The sequence below is a fragment of the Mustela putorius genome, unplaced genomic scaffold (genome assembly GCF_011764305.1).
Source record: "Mustela putorius furo isolate JIRA1106 unplaced genomic scaffold, ASM1176430v1.1 tig00000460_pilon_pilon_pilon, whole genome shotgun sequence".
In the NCBI taxonomy this organism is placed as follows: Eukaryota; Metazoa; Chordata; class Mammalia; order Carnivora; family Mustelidae; genus Mustela; species Mustela putorius.
The window spans coordinates 10,270,690-10,289,838 of record NW_025421389.1 but is presented as its reverse complement, the minus strand read 5'-3'; the positions used below and the strand labels follow the sequence as shown (position 1 = coordinate 10,289,838).

Here is a 19,149-nt window from a genome sequence, read left to right as displayed (position 1 = left end):
GACAGCTGACCCCGCTGAGAAGCAGCAGGCTGTCCATCCCTTGGAATCTGGAATTCCGCCCTGCCACTTTTTAGCTATCTGGGTTTTTGATGTAACCCTCCTTTACACATTTCCTCATCTGGAAATGAAACCTATTTGTAGGAATTAGGGATTATCTGTACTTAAGATGCCTAGCGTGGCACAAAGATGCACAGAAATCACGACTATGTTTGTGGTGGCCTCTCCCCCTCTCTGGGAGCTGTGAGGCATGAGGACGATGGGGGTGGGTGCCCTGGCAACCGTCAGGGCATTCCCCAGGGCTTCCGTGGGCTTTAGCCCCTTTCCTGTGGCCATCCAGGAAGGCCTTGGGTTAGGTGCCGTCTACCTCTGTGGTTTGGAAGCCTGTCACTGTCCTTGAGGGCAGTGATTCAAGAAATATTCTGGACACCCTCTGGATCCTGAGGCCACTTGAGCCAAGGTATTTATTATTTTATTATTTTGAGGTTCTGCAAAAAATTGCATTCAAAATGGATTTCTAAAAAGACTTCTTTACTTGAGTGGGGGAGGAACGGGCAGAGGGAGAGGGAAAGAGAATCTCCAAGCAGACTCCCTGCTGAGTACAGAGCCAGACATGGGGCTCCCAGGCCCCCCCACCCCCAAGATCTGACCTGAGCCGAAATCAAGAGGCAGCTACTCCACAGACTGAGCCACCAAGGCGCCCCTGGAACGGATTTTTTTTTTTTTTAAGATTTTATTTATTTATTTGTCAGAGATCACAAATAGGCGGAGAGGCAGGCAGAGAGAGAGGGGGAAGCAGGCTCCCACTGAGCAGAGAGCCTGATGCGGAGCTCGATCCCAGGATCCTGGGATCATGACCTGAGCCGAAGGCAGAGGCTTTAACCCACTGAGCCACCCAGGTGCCCCAACGGATTTTAATGTTTTAAGAAATGTTTCGGAAATGACTGGAAACTTGACGTGTAGATGGAGGCCTAGAATGTAAGTAGATGGCAGACTTGATGGGCTTGCTAGGTGAGTCGCCTCTGGGCTGTGAGCGGGTGCAGAGGTCCCTAGGAAGGCTCTCTTCTCCCCCCAAGGCCAGTCCCTACCTTCTTCAGAAGGAGGAGAGGACGGGAAGGATGGGAGCCCAGACGGGAGAACGAGGCCTTACTGGTAATTTTTGGTCAGGGGCGAGTGACAAGAGGGCAGGGGACATGGGCTACCTTTGAGGCTGCCTGGTTGTTTTGCACCAAAACAACCATTACATTCATTATAATGTTTGAACTTGAACTCTGGCTGTTTGACCAGACCAGGGGGAGGAATGCGCCTTGGTCACTTTAGGCAGGTGGACCGACTGTGGGTGGAGAAATGAGCATCAGAGGGCAGTTGTAGGGAGGCCTCTGTCATTAGCAGAAATCAGCTAATTATGTTTTACAACACCTCTACTTAGAGACTGTAAGGGGTTATTAACCCACTTTTTAGAGGGGAAAACTGAGGCCCAGTGAGAAAGATTGGCCCCAGTAGCTCAGGGTTCTCAGGTATGACCCCTCATCCAGGTGATGACCAACCCAAGCCTTCAAAAAGGAAGGAAGGGATTTGGATCTGGTGGTCCTGCCCTCTGTCTGTTTTCTGTTCCCTTGTGAGGTCTCGCTGCAGGAGTATGTGGTCCTCGGCTGTGTGGGTGGGGTCTGGGAAAGGGACATGGCGTGACACCTGCGGGAGCCAGATGCCGGCTGTGTGGGAACTACTGAGTCTCTGTGTAGCCCACGGTGGCAGAGTCAGGCCCCAGGGGACTTTCCTTCCTGCTGTGACCAGGTGGGCAGAGTTTACTGAAGGATTTACTTCCTTCAGTAGAAACTGTTGGCTGTGGGTCGGCTTTTCTTTCCTCTAGACAGCTCGGGGTCACAGATCCACAGGTGATTCTGGATCCTCCTTGGGGCCCCGAAGCCCCACCCATTTCCCAGCAGCTGCTTCTGGTGGGGCGGCTGAGGACAGGGATGGGGTCAAAGGGCAAGGGTGAGAAGGTTGGGCACCAAAAAGGCGGAAAGGTTTAGGGAGTCCCCCACCTGCTGACCAGGCCTCGGCTGGGAATGCGTTACTCTGAGGAACTCTGGTGGCAGCCTTGGGGACTTTGGTGATCCCCTCTTGTGGGACCCATTGTGGGAGGGTCCCTGGGCGAGAGGCAGAGCCCAGTCTGTAGAGCAGGTGCCTTGCGTGCAGGTGGTTGTTTAAAATGGGGCGGGCGAAAGCCAACCTGGCTGGCTCCTCTCACAGCAACAGGAAGTGGGTGAGTCCGGCAGGCAGCCTCTGGGAACTGGCAGGTGGCGCTTCTCCAACTGTCAGGTTCCTAAGACTCACCTGGGTGAGTTGTTAAACTTCCAGATCCTGGGGCCCTGCCCCTGACCTCCTGAAATCAGAAGCTCCAGGGAGAGTGGCTTGGGAATCTGGATACTGGGCAAGCACTGTGTTTGCTTTATTTTATACTTTTATGATCTTTCATGACCTGACAAGCCTGGAAAATGCTAAGTGGTAGGATCATGGGAACGGGAGCCTCTTGTGGGTTTCTCGAGACTCCTGCCTTCTGTGGGATCGATGGGGTCAGTGTGGTGAGTGGGTGGAGGATTTCAATGTTCCCTTCTCATTTGTCCCCTTGGTCATCCCATGACGAACAAATCAAGTGTCCTCTCTGTGCTGGTCACTGGGAAGTCTGCCCTCAGAAGTCTCTGTGCTGGTCACTGGGAAGTCTCTGCCCTCGGAGCCTGTGCATGGGCTGGGTGTTCTTTGTCCACAGCGGCTGAGTTTGGAGAGAGCCCAGCTACGTAAGGACCCACCTTCCTTCCTAAACAGCAACTGGAAAAAAGAGGCCTTTCTCCAGGGTCACTCACATCTAGTGGGTCAGTTCTGTGCATGTCTGTGCTCAGCATCGCCTGGGATGACCACTACGGTGCTAGTGTTCAGAGGTCATTCCTTGCTCTGTTGTCCTAGGTGACTTTGCACTGTGCTGTGTTTCTAGGGACTTTGTCCAGGCTTGGACTGGAACCAGCATCAGGGGGTGGCCCTGGGGAGTTACGCTGGCTTTGTCTTGCTCCTTGCAAAGGAGAGCTTCTTCTAGTGCTACAGAATACCTCCGTGCCTTGAAAAGCAGTTGCAGAGGCTCTGGCTGTCCTTTCGTGCTTGGACAGTCTGAGGGACATTTGCATGACTGTGCTGGTGATGATGACACCGTGAGATCGGGACCCCTCCCATGAAGCCAGCCACCCTTGTCCTTGTCTATGGTGGGAGCAAAACATCTGTGTCTCCAGCCAGTGACATCACCTCTGCCCCTTGATCCTGATCTTCCAACAGCAGAAGCAGATGACCAGTTGTTGTGTGATGTCATCCCACGACTCCGCGTGACTTCTTCAGTGTTTAGTTTCCTGATGTTTAGTTTAGTTACCTGATGCCTTCCCATCAGGTCCCACCCAACCGTAGCCGAATGAGGAACAATCATCCAAAAAAAAAAAAAAAAAAATCTAGCACGAAGGTTAACTGCCACCCCCCCGCCCCCCGCCTCCTGCCACCCGCTCTGATCGAAATCTTGTGTAGATTTTCAGATAGTCAGTGTTATTTTTGCTGTTTAAAATGCACGCACTTACCAGTTGCTTGTCTCCAGTGAAGAGCACCTTCTGAGCTACCAGTGGAAGGTTCTGGCTTTGGATTTGCTGGTCCCTGGAGCCCATGGGAGGGTGGGTCCTGGAGAGTTGGAGCCGGTGACAGGCACCCCAGGAGAAGATGCCTTTCAAAGTGGGAGGAAGTTTTGGTTGACTTGAACACTGGGTTTTGTTGGCTTCACATTCAATTTCAGTTACGATGAGTTTTTACTTGATGGGAGTCAGGTGACGGCAAGAGTTTTCCCTGTGTCATCAGATACCTTCTCTAAGTCATTTTCTTTCGGACGGTCTCTGGATTTCTATACTGTACCTCCTGGTCCCCTCCAGGAAGCTGGATGGAAATGGTGGTTGTCTCATCTTGTCCCTGCATCCTGTCCCTCGGTTCTTCCCCTTCAGCCCTCCAGGTTGTCAGCATGTGTGTGCTCCGAGCCCTTCATGTGCATCTGTCCTTTGGCAAGTGATTCCTTGCTCTCTTGTCTGAGCTGGCCTTGAGCCATCCTGTTTCTGGGGACTCGGGCCATAATTTAACTTGAGCTGGCCGGTGGGAATTGGCCACAAAGTTATGTGGCCTCTGTCTCTGTTCATGATAAGTGAGCACCTGGCTTCCCAGCACTGAGATTCTGTGTGCACCTGTTGATGTGTTTACTTTTATGAGAGAAAGGAGAGGCAGGAGCAGGTACTGGCATACTTTGTCTTCCGTTGGTTTTATGGCCCTGCAGAGAGATTGGTACATGTGGAGAGTTGGTTACGTATGCAGTTAAGATCTAGTGGATGGGAGCTTCCTGCCACCCCTCCTCTGGAGGCTGAGGGACCTTGGGCAGGTCTGAAACCCCATGTGCGGCGGGAAGGACATGGCTCTTGTCTCGGCTTTGCTGCTTTCCTGACCTCACTCCCTTTGTGACTTTGGACAGGTCACACTCCTTCTCTGTCAGCCTCAGTTTCCTTATAAATAAAGTGACTAAGTTAGGCAAGATGATCTCTAATACGCCTAAGAATGGACCTGAGAGTAGGGTTATAAAAGGAAGCAGTCTAGTTACTGATTAAACAGCATGTCTGGGCTGAGTGGAGCCCCAGAATTCACACTGTATGGGTGACGAAGGCCCTCCCATTGAGCCAGTCCCAATGCTGACAGCTTTGCTCTACAGCGGCGCTGGGGGTGGCCCCTGGGGTCCACTGTCCATGCTGTCAGCTGCTTTCCTCTTCCCAAGGAGCTTGCTTTCCATTTCCCTCAATACCTGCATCCTGAGTTCCTGAAGCTAGTCACACTGGGAGGTAGAAAACCAGGATCAAATCTGGGTCTGCCGCCAAGTAGCTGTCTTCATTTCTCCCTGCCGTATCGATAGAGTGGGGGTGATGGTGCCAGTCATGAGAGATTCCAGGATTGTTTGAGGATCTGGTAAGAAAATATTGTGAATTACTCTGAAAATGGAAAATTAGCTTCGTAAGTTATTATTTTGTTATATTTTATCGACACGTGTAAACATACACTGTATTCAGAGAGTCTTGCCAAAGCCACACTACTTTTTTAAAAAAATATTATTTATTTATTTGACAGACAGAGTAGACACATGTAGGCAGAGAGGCAGGTGGGGGGCAGGGAGTAGGCTCCCTGCTGAGCAGCTAGCCTGATGCAGGGCTCCATCCCAGGACCCTGAGATCATGACCTGAGCCGAAGGCAGAGTCTTTAACCCACTGAGCCACCCAGGCGCCCCAAAGCCTTACTACTTTTTCATTTGTAAACATGATTAGACTACCAGGGGCCATTGGACATTTAATGAAAATTTACACCCTGAAAGAGAAAGGCAAAGACAAAGCCAAAATTCTAATGTAAATCAATCAATCAATCAATCAATCAATCAATTTAGTATCCTAAGAAAGAGCAAGAAGGTCATGTAGTCATAAAATAAGAAAGGACTGCTCTAAAAAGTAACCATCAAAGTATAAAACTTCAGTCTTGGAAGTGAAATATATGATTTTTGAAGTTAAAAAAAAAATTCATTGCCTTTATAAAAGGCTTAAGATTAGGTGACACTTGTCCAAAAAGTTTTGTTCTTTTTATTCTGAGTCTTTTGCATTTCCCATGTGAATTTCATAAGCACTACAGCGATTTCTCCAAAAAGCCTGCTGAGATTTTGATCACGATTATATTGAATCTCTAGACCAGTTTGAGGAGAATAGCCAAATATATTGAGTCTTCCAGTCCATGAACATGGGATATTACTTGATTTATTCAGTCTTCTAAAATTTTTCTCAGCAGTATTTGGTATTTTTTAGTTATAGGTCTTGTATATCTCTTATTAGATTTTCCCCCTAAGTATTTCATGTTGTCGATGTTATTGTAAATAGTATTTAAAAATTTTTTAAATTTCTAATTGGCCCTTGTTAATATATAGAAATACAATTGATTTTTGTGTATTAATTTTGTATCCTGTAAGCTGGCCAAACTCACTTAGTATTTCAAAAGCTTCTTTGATGTACAAAGCTACAGTAATGAAGACAGTATGGTGTTAGCATAAACATACATAAGGAGGTCAGTTGAACAGAATGAATCTGGAATTAGACCCAATTAAACATACATAAAGAGATCAAGGGAATAGGATGGAGGCTATATATTTGTCCACAAATATATGGACAACTGATTAAAAAAAATTAAAAAATAATTAAGAAAAAAATTTTTGATTTTATTTACTTATTTGACAGAGAGAGCACAAGTAAGCAGAGAGGCAGGTGGCGGGGTTGGGGGCGGGAAAGTAGGCTCCCTGCTGAGCAGAAAGCTCTATGTGGGGCTCAGTCCCAGGACCCTGAGATCATGAACTGAGCCGAAAGCCGAGGCTTAACCCGCTGAGCCACCCTTTTTTCTTAGGCACCCCTAAGAAAAAAATTTCTAAGTAAGCTCTGTCCCCAACATGGAGCTTGAACTCACGACCCTGAGATCAAAAGTTGCATGCTCTACCAACAGCCAGTCAGATGCCCCTTGGACAACTGATTTTTGATAAAGATGCAAAGGCAACTCAGCAGACAAAGGATGGTCTGTGCAACAAATTATAGTGGAACAATTGGATATCCATATGAAAAAGGAAAGAAAGAAACAAAGAAAGAAAAGTAACTTTCATCCATACCTTGCACCAAATAAAAAATTTTTTATTTCCAGCACTTGGGTGGCTCAGTGCATTGAGCCTCTACCTTTGGCTCGGGTTGTGATCTCAGGGTCCTGGGATCGAGCCCCACATTGGGCCTGCTTCCCCCTCTCTCTCTGCCTGCCTCTCTGCCTATTTGTGATCTCAGTCTGTCAAATAAATAAATAAAATCTTAAAAAAAATAAAAAAAGTTTTTATTTCAGAATGCATTATAGGTCCAAATGTGAGCCTAAACATATTGGAATAAAACATAGGAGAATATCTTTGTTGTTTTGGATTAGGCAAAGATTTCTTAGTTACAGCACCAAAATCACAATCCATAAAAGAAAACCTTGACAAATTGAATGTCATCAAAATGAAAATCTCTTCTTCAAAAGACCCTGTTAAGAGAATGAAAATACAAGCTGCAGACTCGGAGGAGAATCTTTGCAAATTATGTATCTGTGAAAAGACTCGTATCCAGAATATATGGAAGGAACTCTCAAAACTGAGTAATGTGAAGCTAAGCAAACCAATTTTAAAAAACTAGGGAAGAAATTCGAAAAGACACTTCTCCAAAGAAGACAAACAGATGGCAATTTAAGCACATGAAAAGATGCTCAACATCGTTAGTCATCAGGGAAAAGCAACATAAGACCACAGTGAGATGCTACTATACATCTATTAGAATGGCTGAAATGAGAAAGATTGACCATACCAAATGTTGGATAGGATGTGGACAATGGGAGTCCTCGTACACTGCTGATGGGAATGTAAAATGATGTAGTCTCTTTGGGAAACAGTTGGGTGGCTTCTTACAAAGTTAAAAATACACCTGTCATGCAAACTTGCTCCCTTCCTCTCATAGGTATCTATCCAAAAGAAATGAAAGCATGTGCCAGTACGAGTATTTGTACAGGAATGTTTATAGCAGCTTTATTTGGAATAGCCTCAAATTAGAAACACCCCAAATGTTCATCAACAGATGAAGAAGTAAACAAATCGTTGTATGTACATATAGTGGGATACTGCTCAAGAATACGAAGGAATGCACTGTTAACATAATAAACCTAATATCGTGGCTGAATCTCAAAATATTGTGCTGAGTAAAAGAAGCCAGACAATAAGGAGTACATGCTGTATAATTCCATTTTTATAAAGTTCTGGAAGAAAGCCAATTAATCTTCGCTGATAGGAAGCAGGTTAAGTGGTTGCTTTGGGACTGGAAAGGGAATCAGAGAGGAATGAGAGGGAAGGGCCAGGAGGAAACTTTTGAAGATGACAGATATGCTTATTATCTTGATTGTGGTGATGGTTTCATGGCTGTATATATATATGCCAAAAATTGCACACTTTAAAAATGTACAGTTTATTTTATGTCAACTATATGTCAGTGAAGCTATTTTAAAATTCCATAGAAGGTTCACAAGAGTAAGTTTAAAAAATCCCAGAATAGATCCAAATGACAAAGAAATGTAAAATATGAGAGGGGGGGAAAAAACACCAGGGAGAGATGCAAAGGATTTCCTCTATCCTTGGTGTCCTGAAATTTCATTGTGATATGTGTGGTTAAGCATGCTTTTTCATGTATCTTTCTTACTATTCAATGAGCCCTTTGGGTTTAAAGATATGTGCCTCTCTTTAGCTCTTGGAAATATTCTTACAGTATTCTTTGATAAACTCCTGTCCAGGTTCAGGAGTTGGGCTCAGGCTATGAGATAGAGGAGAACTAGGGATGGGCATTGTTAGAAATTCCCAGATCCCCACTTTGATCCCAAACAAACATACCCCTACCCCACTAGTCCCCCATAAGGGATGGGAAATTGATTTCCATCAATTTGAGGACACTAGGTACAGAGGAAGGCTGTAGTGAGGGGTGAAAAATAATCAAGGGCTTATTCTCTCATGTGTTTCAGAATGCCAATGGCTGGGCTTAAATCGGTCTATCCAGGAGATTAGAAAATTATTCTCAGGAACAATTAAACCATTCCATAGAAAAGATAGAGCTTAACAGTTGGGAGTGTCTAGTGAAAAAAAAATTCTGGTTAGCCACTTAATTGTAGCCTACAGTGAAGCCGCTGGTGGCAAACCACACACACAGAGCTTCCCAACTGCCTTTAGGACCTCATTCCTAAATATGGGTGAACAACCAAACACCCTGAGGCATTTGAGGGAAGTCTTCAACATGAAAAAGAAAGTAAGAAACAGAGAAAAGGTACTCAATAGCAATATAAAGATGAGAAGATTTTGCATTCAAAATTCAGAGAACAAGAAAGAAGAAAATTCAGAGAACAAGAAAGAACCCTTGGAAATAAGTTAACAGCAGAAAAGAAAAACTCATTGGAAAAGTTCAAAAACAGTGAGATGGGGGTGCCTGGCTGGCTTAGTTGGTAGAACATATGACTCTTGATCTTGGGGTTATGAGTTTGAGCCCCGTGTTGGGTGTAGAGATTACTTAGAAAAAAACCAATAGCAGAGAAAGTATAAGTAGAGGATCAATTATCGGGAATTGGAGAAAGACTAGAAAAAATGAAGGGGAAGACATAATTTAAGAAATAATACAGGCATCCTTGGGAGATATTGTGGGTTCAATTCCAGGTCACTGCAATAAAGCAAATGTCATAATAAAGCAAGTGAAGTGAATTTTTTGGTTTCCTAGTGCTTATAAAAGTTATGTTTACACTATACTGTAGTCTATTAAGTGTTCATTATGTCTAAAAAAAGTATATGCCTTAATTTTTAAAATACTTTATTACTCATAAATGTCAAACATCATCTGAGCTTTCAGAGAGTTGTAATCACTGATCACAGATCACCATAACAGATCTAATAATGAAAGAGTTTGAAATATTGTGAGAATTAGCAAAACATGGCACAGAATCTGGGCATGAGTAAATGCTGCTGAAAAAGTGGCACTCCTAGACTTGCTTGACACATGGTGCCACAAAACTTCAATTTGTAAAAAGTGCATTATCTGTGAAGTGCAGTAAAGCGAAGCACAATAAAACAAGGTATGCCTGTACAAGAAAGTTTCTCAGACTGATACAAATTTCCAAATTCAAGGAGCAGGTGGAGAGAACACAGCACAGTGAAATTTAATGACCCAATTCAAAGCACATTCTCAAAGCTTTCAGAGAAGGATAACAAATTATGAATAAGAAATAATGAATTGTACTTTATGTTATTTCTCAAAGGCAAAATTGGAAGCTACAAAACAATAGAGCCTTCAAAATTTTAAGTGAAAATTATTTGAAACCTATAGTTTTATACCCAGCTAAACTATGAGAAAATGTGAGTACAGAGTTAAAATACTCAGAAACATGGAAAGTCTCAGAAATTTTCCCTCTTGGGAAGCTACTGAAGTATGTATTCCACCAAAATGAAGTAAGCCAAGAAAAAAGAAGACATGGAATTCAGGAAATAGGGGTTTTAACACAAGAAGGAGAAGAAGGAAATTCCCAGGGTGAGGCTGAAGGAAGTTCCAGACACTAGCTATAGGAAAGGGCAGAGGGCTGTCGGAGGGAAGCGCTCAGGAAAAAATGAAGTGGGAGGTTATTTGACAGACTTTATATGTGGAAGATTAGAAGAGTATTACAGAGCTCTTAGATTGTACAGAAACACCTGGGTATATGTTCAAAATAACCCCACCCAAGTAAATCAATTTTGCAGTAGGAGAAACAAATTCGTTGTACTGGGAAGGAAACAATTGTGAACAATATTTTCAAAGACTAATATAATTGACTTCTGAAAAACAGGGGTTTGAATTGTGTGGTCCCACTTATATGTGGGGTTTTCTTTTTTTGATAAATACAGTATGGCACTCTTAAGATTTTCTTAACATTTTTCTCCAGCTTACCTTATTGTACAGTATGTAATACATATAACATACAAAATATGTGTTAATCAGTAAGCCTTCCTGTCAACAGTGGGCTGTGAGTGGTTTTGATGGAGTCAAAAGTTACATGTGGATTTTTGATTGTGTAGGAGGTGGATACCCCTAACCCTCCAAGGGTCAGCTGTAATGAAAATATAGAGTATGGATATAAAACAAAAACAAAAACTGTAGCCCTAAAACTATTGGGAGGATGGGCGAGACAAAGAGAAAGAAGGATATTGAATTTCACATTATCGTAATAGGAAGTCAGATGCTTGTATTTCAAATAGATGAATCAAGAGATAGTGGTATTTAGGAATATGGAGATGAATTCCACAATAAGCAGATCACAAAAGCATTTTAAGTGGTTGCCTCTGGGCTGTGTTTCTTTCCTTTTTAAAAATTTATTTTATTGAGATATAATTGACATAGAGCATTGTGTAAATTTAAGGTCTAGGACATGTTGATTTGATATGTTTGTGTATTGCAGTATGATTACCAAAGTAGAGTTAGCTATGGGGTGTGTTTCTGTATGCAATATTAAAGTCACAAAAATAACCAATGATGAAACAGAAATATAGTATCCAGGGTGGCAGGAATGGGGAGACTCTTTGAATGGTGAAGTTAACAGATGATGTGACAAATCAAGAAATATCAGTTCAAGCACATCATGGAGAGCCCGAGGTGGACACCAGAACCACATCTGGAAACTGTTAACATGACCTCATCTGTGGAATTTGGGGATGGGGCTGTTGCTTTTAGCACATACCCCTTTGGAGTGGGTCTGAGGTAGCTAAAGCTGGAAGGCCAGGGCTCCTCTCCGGGATTTCGGGCAGATAGAGTGTGTGTTAGAGTGCCTGGAGAGCTTGTCTTTCTGTCACCATGTGCCTGTGGACACCCACCTGCCACAGTCACACTCCTGTCTTCCTCGGGAGCCCCTGGCCAGGAGGAGCCTAGGTAAGCCATCGTCCTATTTGTGGGAAGTTTTGCTTTTCCTGCTCTTAGGGTGAGCATGGGTGTGATTCTAGTAGAGACCTGGCCTTGCATCACCTTGAGTTTCCCGACCAGGACACCTGAGGCGAGAAACAGAGTGGCTGCTTCCACAGGGGCGTGGCAGGGCGGCCAGGGTCGACTGCCTTTTTACTTTGGGCTGGTTAAACATCGGCAGAGCAAGGCCACTGGGTAGGGTGTACAGTCTCTGTGTGGCCCATGGGCTCCTGGCCCACACCTGACACCAAGCCTGGTGTCAGGCTTCCAAACACCAACCCCCTCCATGATCGGTGGGGACTGAATCTGTAGGGGCCCCTACACCACACCCCAGGGCTGTGTCAGCCCGGGGGAGGGGCTGCCTGGAGAAGCTGACATGGTGGTGGTCCCTGGCTCGGCCTCTTCTCCCCACACTGTAAGTGCGGAGCCTCCATGTAAGTGGAGAGCCTCCATGACTGGGTTTAGACAGCCTCTTTGTTTGATTTTCCTTTAAACTACCAGTCCTTAAGCAATACCTGTGTGGCGCTGCCCAGACATGGGGATGCATGGATGAGAAGGCCACTTCTCCTTTCTCCTTGCCCTTTTCCCCAAGCTGGACCTTGGGACGGATAATCATGCTTCCCGGAGCAGGGCGGGGAGGCTGCTGAGGTGAGGGAGTGTGTCTGAGCTGCGTTGCCTTTCTCTGTTCAGAGCATGAATGGCATTGAGGAAGGCGTGGAGTTCTTGCCAGTCAACAACACCAAGAAGGTTGAGAAGCGGGGCCCGAAGCGTTGGGTGGTGCTGGTGACCGTGCTGGTTGGCTTATTCTTGCTTTCTCTCGTGGCTTGTTTCCTGGTGTGGCACTTCCAGTGTGAGTAAAGCCGGGGCTTGGCTCTGGGGTGGGTGATGTGGGTGTGGCTGTACCTCCCTTCTCAGTGGACAGGGGCGGGGGCCATTGGTTGTGGACAGGAGGGAGGAAATGGAGGGTGCAGCGGGGGGCTGTGGGGAAGGGTCCAGGGCTCTGCCTCCCCTGGTTCTTTGAGGCCATAAGGGACAAGTGCTGGCCCAGAGGCCCATGTGTGCCCTGGCCCCTCCTGGCCTTTGCTCCCCGAGGGTAGCTGAGGGCAGCTTGAGGACCGTGGGGGTGACGGTGTCACTTCCTCTGACCACCCTCCTTCTCTGGTCTCCTATAGACCGGAATGTGCGAGTTCAGAAGGTCTTCAATGGCTACTTGAGGATCACAAATGAGAACTTTCTGGATGCCTATGAGAACTCCAATTCCACGGAGTTTGCAAACCTGGCCAACAAGGTGAAGGAAGCGGTGAGTCCGGCCCCTGGGAAGGGAGCCCTGTCCCTGCTGTCCACCCTGGCACCCCCACCATCACCCAACCTGGAGGGCACGGCTCCCCTTCCTCCCAGATTGCAGGTGGCTCAGGCTTCCAGACACCAGGGAAGGGGGCCCAGATCCCCGGAGGGAGGGAGCAGGGTGGACTTGGCGTGGGACGGAGCGGGGATTGTTGCCTCTCTCTGGCCTGCTGTGAGCCTTCTCTCCTTCCCTCAGCTGAAGGTGCTATACAGTGGGGTGCCATCCCTGGGCCCCTACCACAAGGAGTCGGCGGTGACTGCCTTCAGGTGGGTGCTGGGGAGGAGGCTTTGGGGTCGGTGCTGTGTGGTGGCGGTTGGGGGTAGCCAACAGACTGCGGGGTCTGGCTCGGGGAGCACGGCGCCCGGCCCGTTCCTCCCTCAGCACACACTGCGTCAGGCTGTCTCCCGGGCAGGGGTAACCACGGGGGCATTGCCAGGACAATACGGGTGAATGAGACGGCGTGTCTGCCACAGAAGCCGCTCAGTAATGGTGGTGACCGTTCATTCCTTTTCCAAATAGGGCTTTGGAAGGCATCCGCGAGCCTTCATGTTTTCCTTGCTCACCCGCCTTCAACACGCTTTTTAATTTAATTTTATTTTTAATTTTTAAAGATTTTATTTATTTATTTGATAGAGAGAGATCACAAGTAGGCAGAGAGGCAGACAGAGAGAGAGAGGGGAAGCAGGCTCCCTGCTGAGCAGAGAGCCCAATGCGGGACTCGACCCCAGGACCCTGAGATCATGACCTGAGTCGAAGGCAGCGGCTTAACCCACTGAGCCACCCAGGCGCCCCCAACATGCTTTTTTAAAAATAGACTTTATCTCAAAAGTGCTTTTGATTTTGTCAGTTTAATTTAATCCTTATGAATGCTGTGCGGCAGGTGGCATCACCCCCTCTCCAAGATGAGGAGACAGACTCCAGAATTTGTTACTCAGGGTGCCCAAGCTAGTGGGAGAGCCGAGTCCACGACCCAGGGCCGTTTTCCCAAGTCCTAAACCCGATCCGGCCCCGCAGCACGGCTGGACGGGTGCCAGACGTGAGAGGAGAGGGTGAAGGGGCACGATCTCGGGCTTAAGGAATCAAAAGGTGGGGAAGCATAAAAGAATCCGGGGTGGGCCCCCGCCTGGAGGACGGTCTTCTTGGGAGCCTGAGCTGTCCCGTCTGTGCCCGGCATCGGGGAGAGTGTGGGGACGGGTGGTATGCTCAGGGCCCCCCGCCCCAGCACCTCAGGCTCGCCCCTCTCCCCCAGCGAGGGCAGCATCATCGCCTACTACTGGTCCGAGTTCAGCATCCCCAAGTACCTGGTGGAGGAGGCCGAGCGCGCCATGGCCGAGGAGCGCGTGGTCACTCTGCCGCCCCGCGCCCGCGCCCTCAGCTCCTTCGTGCTGACCTCCGTGGTGGCCTTCCGTGAGTACAGGGATGCTAGGGGTGAGCCTGTGTTGGGCCTGTATTTGGAGGAGCAGGGCCAGCCCCTGGACTGCTGGGGGGACGGTCGGGGGAGCAGCACTGCCCAGCCAGTGCGCGGAAGGGAAGACGGCCTGCCTGCCGGCCCGGCACCTCCCTCTGGGGAAATAAGGAAGCAGGAATGAGGAAATTGACCGCGTCAGTAAATACTTTATTCTCCTTGTTCTTTAGCCACTGACCCCAGAACAGTACAGACCGCCCAGGACAGTAAGTATCGTGCCCTCCTCCCAGAGAAGAGGAGGGATGTGGCCAGATGCCCCTCAGTCACAGGGGTCCCCCAAATCACACACGCACACATCGCCCTCTCCCAGGCCACGAGAAGCCCCCTCTTTCGTGTCTCCGGATCCAGGGAAGCCTGGGACATCTCAGAGGGGCCAGGCCTGATGGCCCCACTAGGGAAGCCCTGGGTGGCTCACCCCTGCCAGCTGTGCCCGGCGCTACCCCCACAGCCTCTCTGTCTCCCACGCAGACAGCTGCAGCTTCGCCCTGCACGCCCGGAGTGGGGAGCTGACCCGCTTCACCACGCCCGGCTTCCCCGACAGCCCGTACCCGGCTCGGGCCCGCTGCCAGTGGACCCTGCGGGGGGATGCCGATTCCGTGCTGAGCCTCACCTTCCACAGCTTTGATGTCGCGTCCTGTGACGACCGTGGCAGTGACCTGGTCATGGTGTATGACACCCTGAGCCCCGTGGAGCCCCGTGCTGTGGTGCAGTGAGTGTCCCAGGGGTGCAGAGGTGGGCTGGGGGCTTTCCGCAGAGGAAAGCCCAGCGTGGGTCGGAGATGGACTGTGGGACTCGAGGCCCCTGGGCACTTTCCAGGCTATAGGGATCAGCAGAGCAGCTCAGAGGCAGTTTCATCAGCCATGGTCGGGGTGAGGAGCACTCAGTGGCCCCTCGGTGCCGGCGAGCTAGGTGCGCTTCCTTTCCTCGCCAGAGTGGAGGTGCAGACCCCACTTTATTAGACTCACTTATGTTGAGGGTGATGGCTCAGGAGATGGCTGCCCATTGAAAAGTTAGTTTGTTCTGACTGTTTGCAAGAGGAGGGACAGTCCCCAGGTGCAGGGCCACAGAGTCCCCAGAGTCAGGAAAGGCAGAGCAGGCGGAGGGGGTGGAAACGGGTGAGAGGCCTTGTCATGGTTTCTGGGAAAGGCCAGGCCAGGCCGTGTAGGCAGGTTTAGGATTGGCTGGTTCAAAGAATTCCAGTGGGTTCTGGAGCACAACACAAGGCCATCTCTAGCTGTCTGGTACCTGGTTGTGGCGTGATGTGGGCTGGTGGACAGTCACCTGGTGGGGAGAGCCCCATGGAGGAGGGTGTTGGGGTGTGTGGGCTCTGGATTGAGGGGTCTGTACGTGGAAGGCTTGTGCAGGGGTGACTTTTGACTCTCTCTGGTAATTGCCTAGTCCCGGGAGGGGCAGTGTCGCCAGAGCCAGCAAGGCCCCAGCCTGCGGCCAGAGCATCAGGACCACAGGAAATAAGGAGGCGTTGTATATGCTGAGGTCGTGGGGCCACCCGCAGCCCCCCTGCCCCTGGCCTGGATGGAGCGTGCCTCGCACAGCGCTGTGGGTGGGGGTGGGCCGCCCCCTCCTCAGCTCTCCCTGACTCAGTGGGCCACAGCCTTCCCTCGCTGTCTGCGGAAATGAGCACGGCAGATGTTCTGTGATAAAGAATCGGCTAGAATTCCGGCTCCGGACAGGATAGAACCATCTGCCACCACAGCTCAGCAGCCAGGGCTCCTTTTCCTGTAAGGTTTATCCCCTCTCTCGTTTATGAATCGTACAACAAAATCAGCATGTGGCTCTAAAGGGAAGAACTGGGAAATCGGTGTGCACAGAGAGCACGGATCTCAGTCACGGTCTCACTCTCTAGAAGGAGTCGCTGTGAGCCTTGCGATGTACGTTTCTCCACGCGTTTTCCTGTGCACGGCAATGTTTGTGTGTGATGTAAAAATGGGATCAGAGGGCTCGTGTGGTTTTGCTCTCTGCTTCTTAAAACTGAAGCATGTCCTGGTGCTCTTTCTGAATCAGTAAGCGAGCTTCTGTCATTTGTGGTGGTTGTGTAACGTGGCATTCTCGTGTGAGGGCAGAGGGACACTGTCCTTGGCTGCGTACGTCAGGGAGCCGGGGGCCTGAGGTTTGTGTCCAGCCCCACCACTTAGTCACTGTGGATCCTTGGGCAAGCTACTTCTCCTCTCTGTGCCTCAGTTTCCTTGTCTGGAAAGGGGGGATTTTAGTATTTACTTAGTAGAGCTGTTAGGAAGAACACTGAGTGCATGTTCTGTTCCTAGGTGGCGTCGGTGCTGTTACTGTTACTGTTCTTAGTTAACGCATAGCTGAATGGATCTTCTGTGGTCAGGCATTCGAGGTGGCAGAGTTTTTGCTGTGTGTTGAAAAGACAGTCTTACAACTAAATCCTTACTGAGGTCGTGTATGCAGGGAGGAGCTTTGAAGTGACCCTGCCCCCTGCCTTTTGTGGACGAGACCAGGGTTCCAGGACGCCGGGCTTCTTTTTTTTTTTTTTTTTTTAAAGATTTTATTTATTTACTTGACAGAGAGAGATCACAAGTAGGCAGAGAGGCAGGCAGAGAAAGATGAGGAAGCAGGCTCCCTGCCGAGCAGAGAGCCCGATGCGGGGCTCGATCCCAGGACCCTGAGATCACGACCCGAGCCGAAGGCAGCGGCTTAACCCACTGAGCCACCCAGGTGCCCCAGGACGCCGGGCTTCTTGATGCTGTCAGTAACACATGCCCTTTCTGCCCCCACAGGCTGTGTGGCACCTACCCGCCCTCCTACAACCTGACCTTCCTCTCCTCCCAGAACGTCCTGCTTGTCACGCTGATCACCAACACCGAGCGCCGACATCCTGGCTTTGAGGCCACGTTCTCCCAGCTGTCCAAGCTGAGCAGTAAGGAGGGGCACGGCAGGGCAGAGGAAGGATGGGTCTGAGGGGCTGGCCCGCGCCCACGAAGCCTAGGCCAAAGCCTTCGGTGGGTGAACCGACCTGGGTCAGTGACAGAGGTTGGCAGCTTAAGCTGTGGGGCCTTTGGCCTCTCGTGTGGGTGGGGAACCCTCCGTAAAGTGTCGGGCTCCCCGCACTGAGGCCTTCCAGCAACGGGCTGCGGAGCTCACGGGTGCCCTCGCGTGTAGCATGAGAGATGGGCGGGCCGGCTCCGCCAGGGCCCCCGGGTCCTCGAGCCTTTCTCCTGCCTTTCCTGTCAGGCTGTGGAGGCTCTCTACGTGGCACCCACGGGACATTTAGCAGCCCCTACTATCCAGGCCACTACCCGCCCAACATGAACTGCACGTGGGACATCCAGGTAGGAGGCTGTAGGGTGCCCATGAGAGCAGAAGGTGGAGGGAGGGAGGGGGGCTCCAGGGGGAGAGAAGAGGGGACACTCCAGGAAGGCAAGTGAGGAAGGGCAAGGAGAGGGAGATGGGCTCCCTGACCAGCCCATCCCCAGGGTGGGGATGTGTCTAAAGCGTTGCAGGGTGGGGAAGGTCGGGGAGGGCCGACCTCGTAACACCCCCGCAGACTCAAATCCTAGTTCTTTTTTTTTTTTTTTTTTTTAAAGATTTTATTTATTTATTTGACAGACAGAGATCACAAGCAGGCAGAGAGGCAGGCAGAGAGAGAGGAGGAAGCAGGCTCCCTGCTGAGCAGAGAGCCCGATGCGGGACTCGATCCCAGGACTCTGAGATCATGACCTGAGCCGAAGGCAGCGGCTTAACCCACTGAGCCACCCAGGCGCCCCTCAAATCCTAGTTCTTGACCGGTGCCTGCCTGAGGGACCTCGGGCCGGTGCTTCACCTGTCAGGCCTCAGCTTGCTCCTGGGTGAAGGGAGAGTAAGGGAGAAGCAGAGAAGGGTGTCTGCCTCTCAGAGGTGAAGTCGCAGAGTGTGCGTGGAGAAAGCACTTGCTGGATGGCAGTGGACGGGAGTCTTGCTGCCTGGGGCTCCCGCTCACTCCCTCCAAGTCAGAGACCCGCTCTCTTTCCTTTCTTCGGTGATGCCGGGAGGACCTCTGGTTTTTCTTGCCTCTGAGTCCAGAAGTTCTTCCAAAGGTCTAACTCGAGTCCCTCCTGCTGTGTGTTCCGTATTGCCAACGCGGGTGGTAGAGAGAAAAGCGCAGTTACTGTGCCATGTGCCATGGTCCCCCCAGTGCCCGTGGCCAGCAGCACTGGGTTTAGGAGGAAGGAAGGATGCAGCAGACCCCCAGCAGCATCTCCCTTCTTAGGTGCCCAACAACCAAAATGTGAAAGTGCTCTTCAAGCTTTTCTACTTGGTGGAGCCCAACATTCCCCCAGGATCCTGCCCCAAGGACTACGTGGAGGTCAACGGGGAGAAGTAAGTGCCCTGGAGTGGCTGGAGCTGGAAGGGGAGGGGTGCCCCAAGCCCCTCCGGATCCCCCTCTTACCTCTGACCATGGTCCCCATAGGTACTGCGGAGAGAGGCCGCAGTTCGTGGTCACCAGCAAGAGCAGCAGGATCACTGTGCGCTTCCACTCTGATCAGTCCTACACCGACACGGGTTTCCTGGCCGAGTACCTCTCCTACGATTCCAGTGACCGTGAGTACACGTCTCTAGAAGGAGGAACTTGGCTGGAGGGACCGGCCAGCGATGACCCCTGTGTTCTGTATCTTCCCAGTATTGTGCTCCCCTGATTCTGAGATCCCGAGAACGCAGGGTGCATATCCTCAGGTGCCTTTTGGAGGAATAAAAGGGAAGACTGCCATAAATGCATT

The 19,149-nt window shown here is 49.7% G+C and overlaps 1 protein-coding gene across 1 annotated transcript in view; it reads left to right on the top strand.

Annotated features, from left to right (window-relative positions):
* ST14 (ST14 transmembrane serine protease matriptase) overlaps window positions 1–19,149 on the top strand; it is a 40,719-nt gene that overhangs the window by 9,942 nt on the left and 11,628 nt on the right. The window contains exons 2-11 of the mRNA XM_045080348.1: window positions 12,294–12,453; window positions 12,776–12,903; window positions 13,144–13,214; window positions 14,198–14,355; window positions 14,584–14,619; window positions 14,882–15,122; window positions 17,173–17,312; window positions 17,627–17,724; window positions 18,642–18,751; window positions 18,843–18,973. Coding sequence (XP_044936283.1) covers window positions 12,294–12,453; window positions 12,776–12,903; window positions 13,144–13,214; window positions 14,198–14,355; window positions 14,584–14,619; window positions 14,882–15,122; window positions 17,173–17,312; window positions 17,627–17,724; window positions 18,642–18,751; window positions 18,843–18,973 — 1,273 coding nt within the window. The remainder of the gene's footprint in view (window positions 1–12,293; window positions 12,454–12,775; window positions 12,904–13,143; window positions 13,215–14,197; window positions 14,356–14,583; window positions 14,620–14,881; window positions 15,123–17,172; window positions 17,313–17,626; window positions 17,725–18,641; window positions 18,752–18,842; window positions 18,974–19,149) is intronic.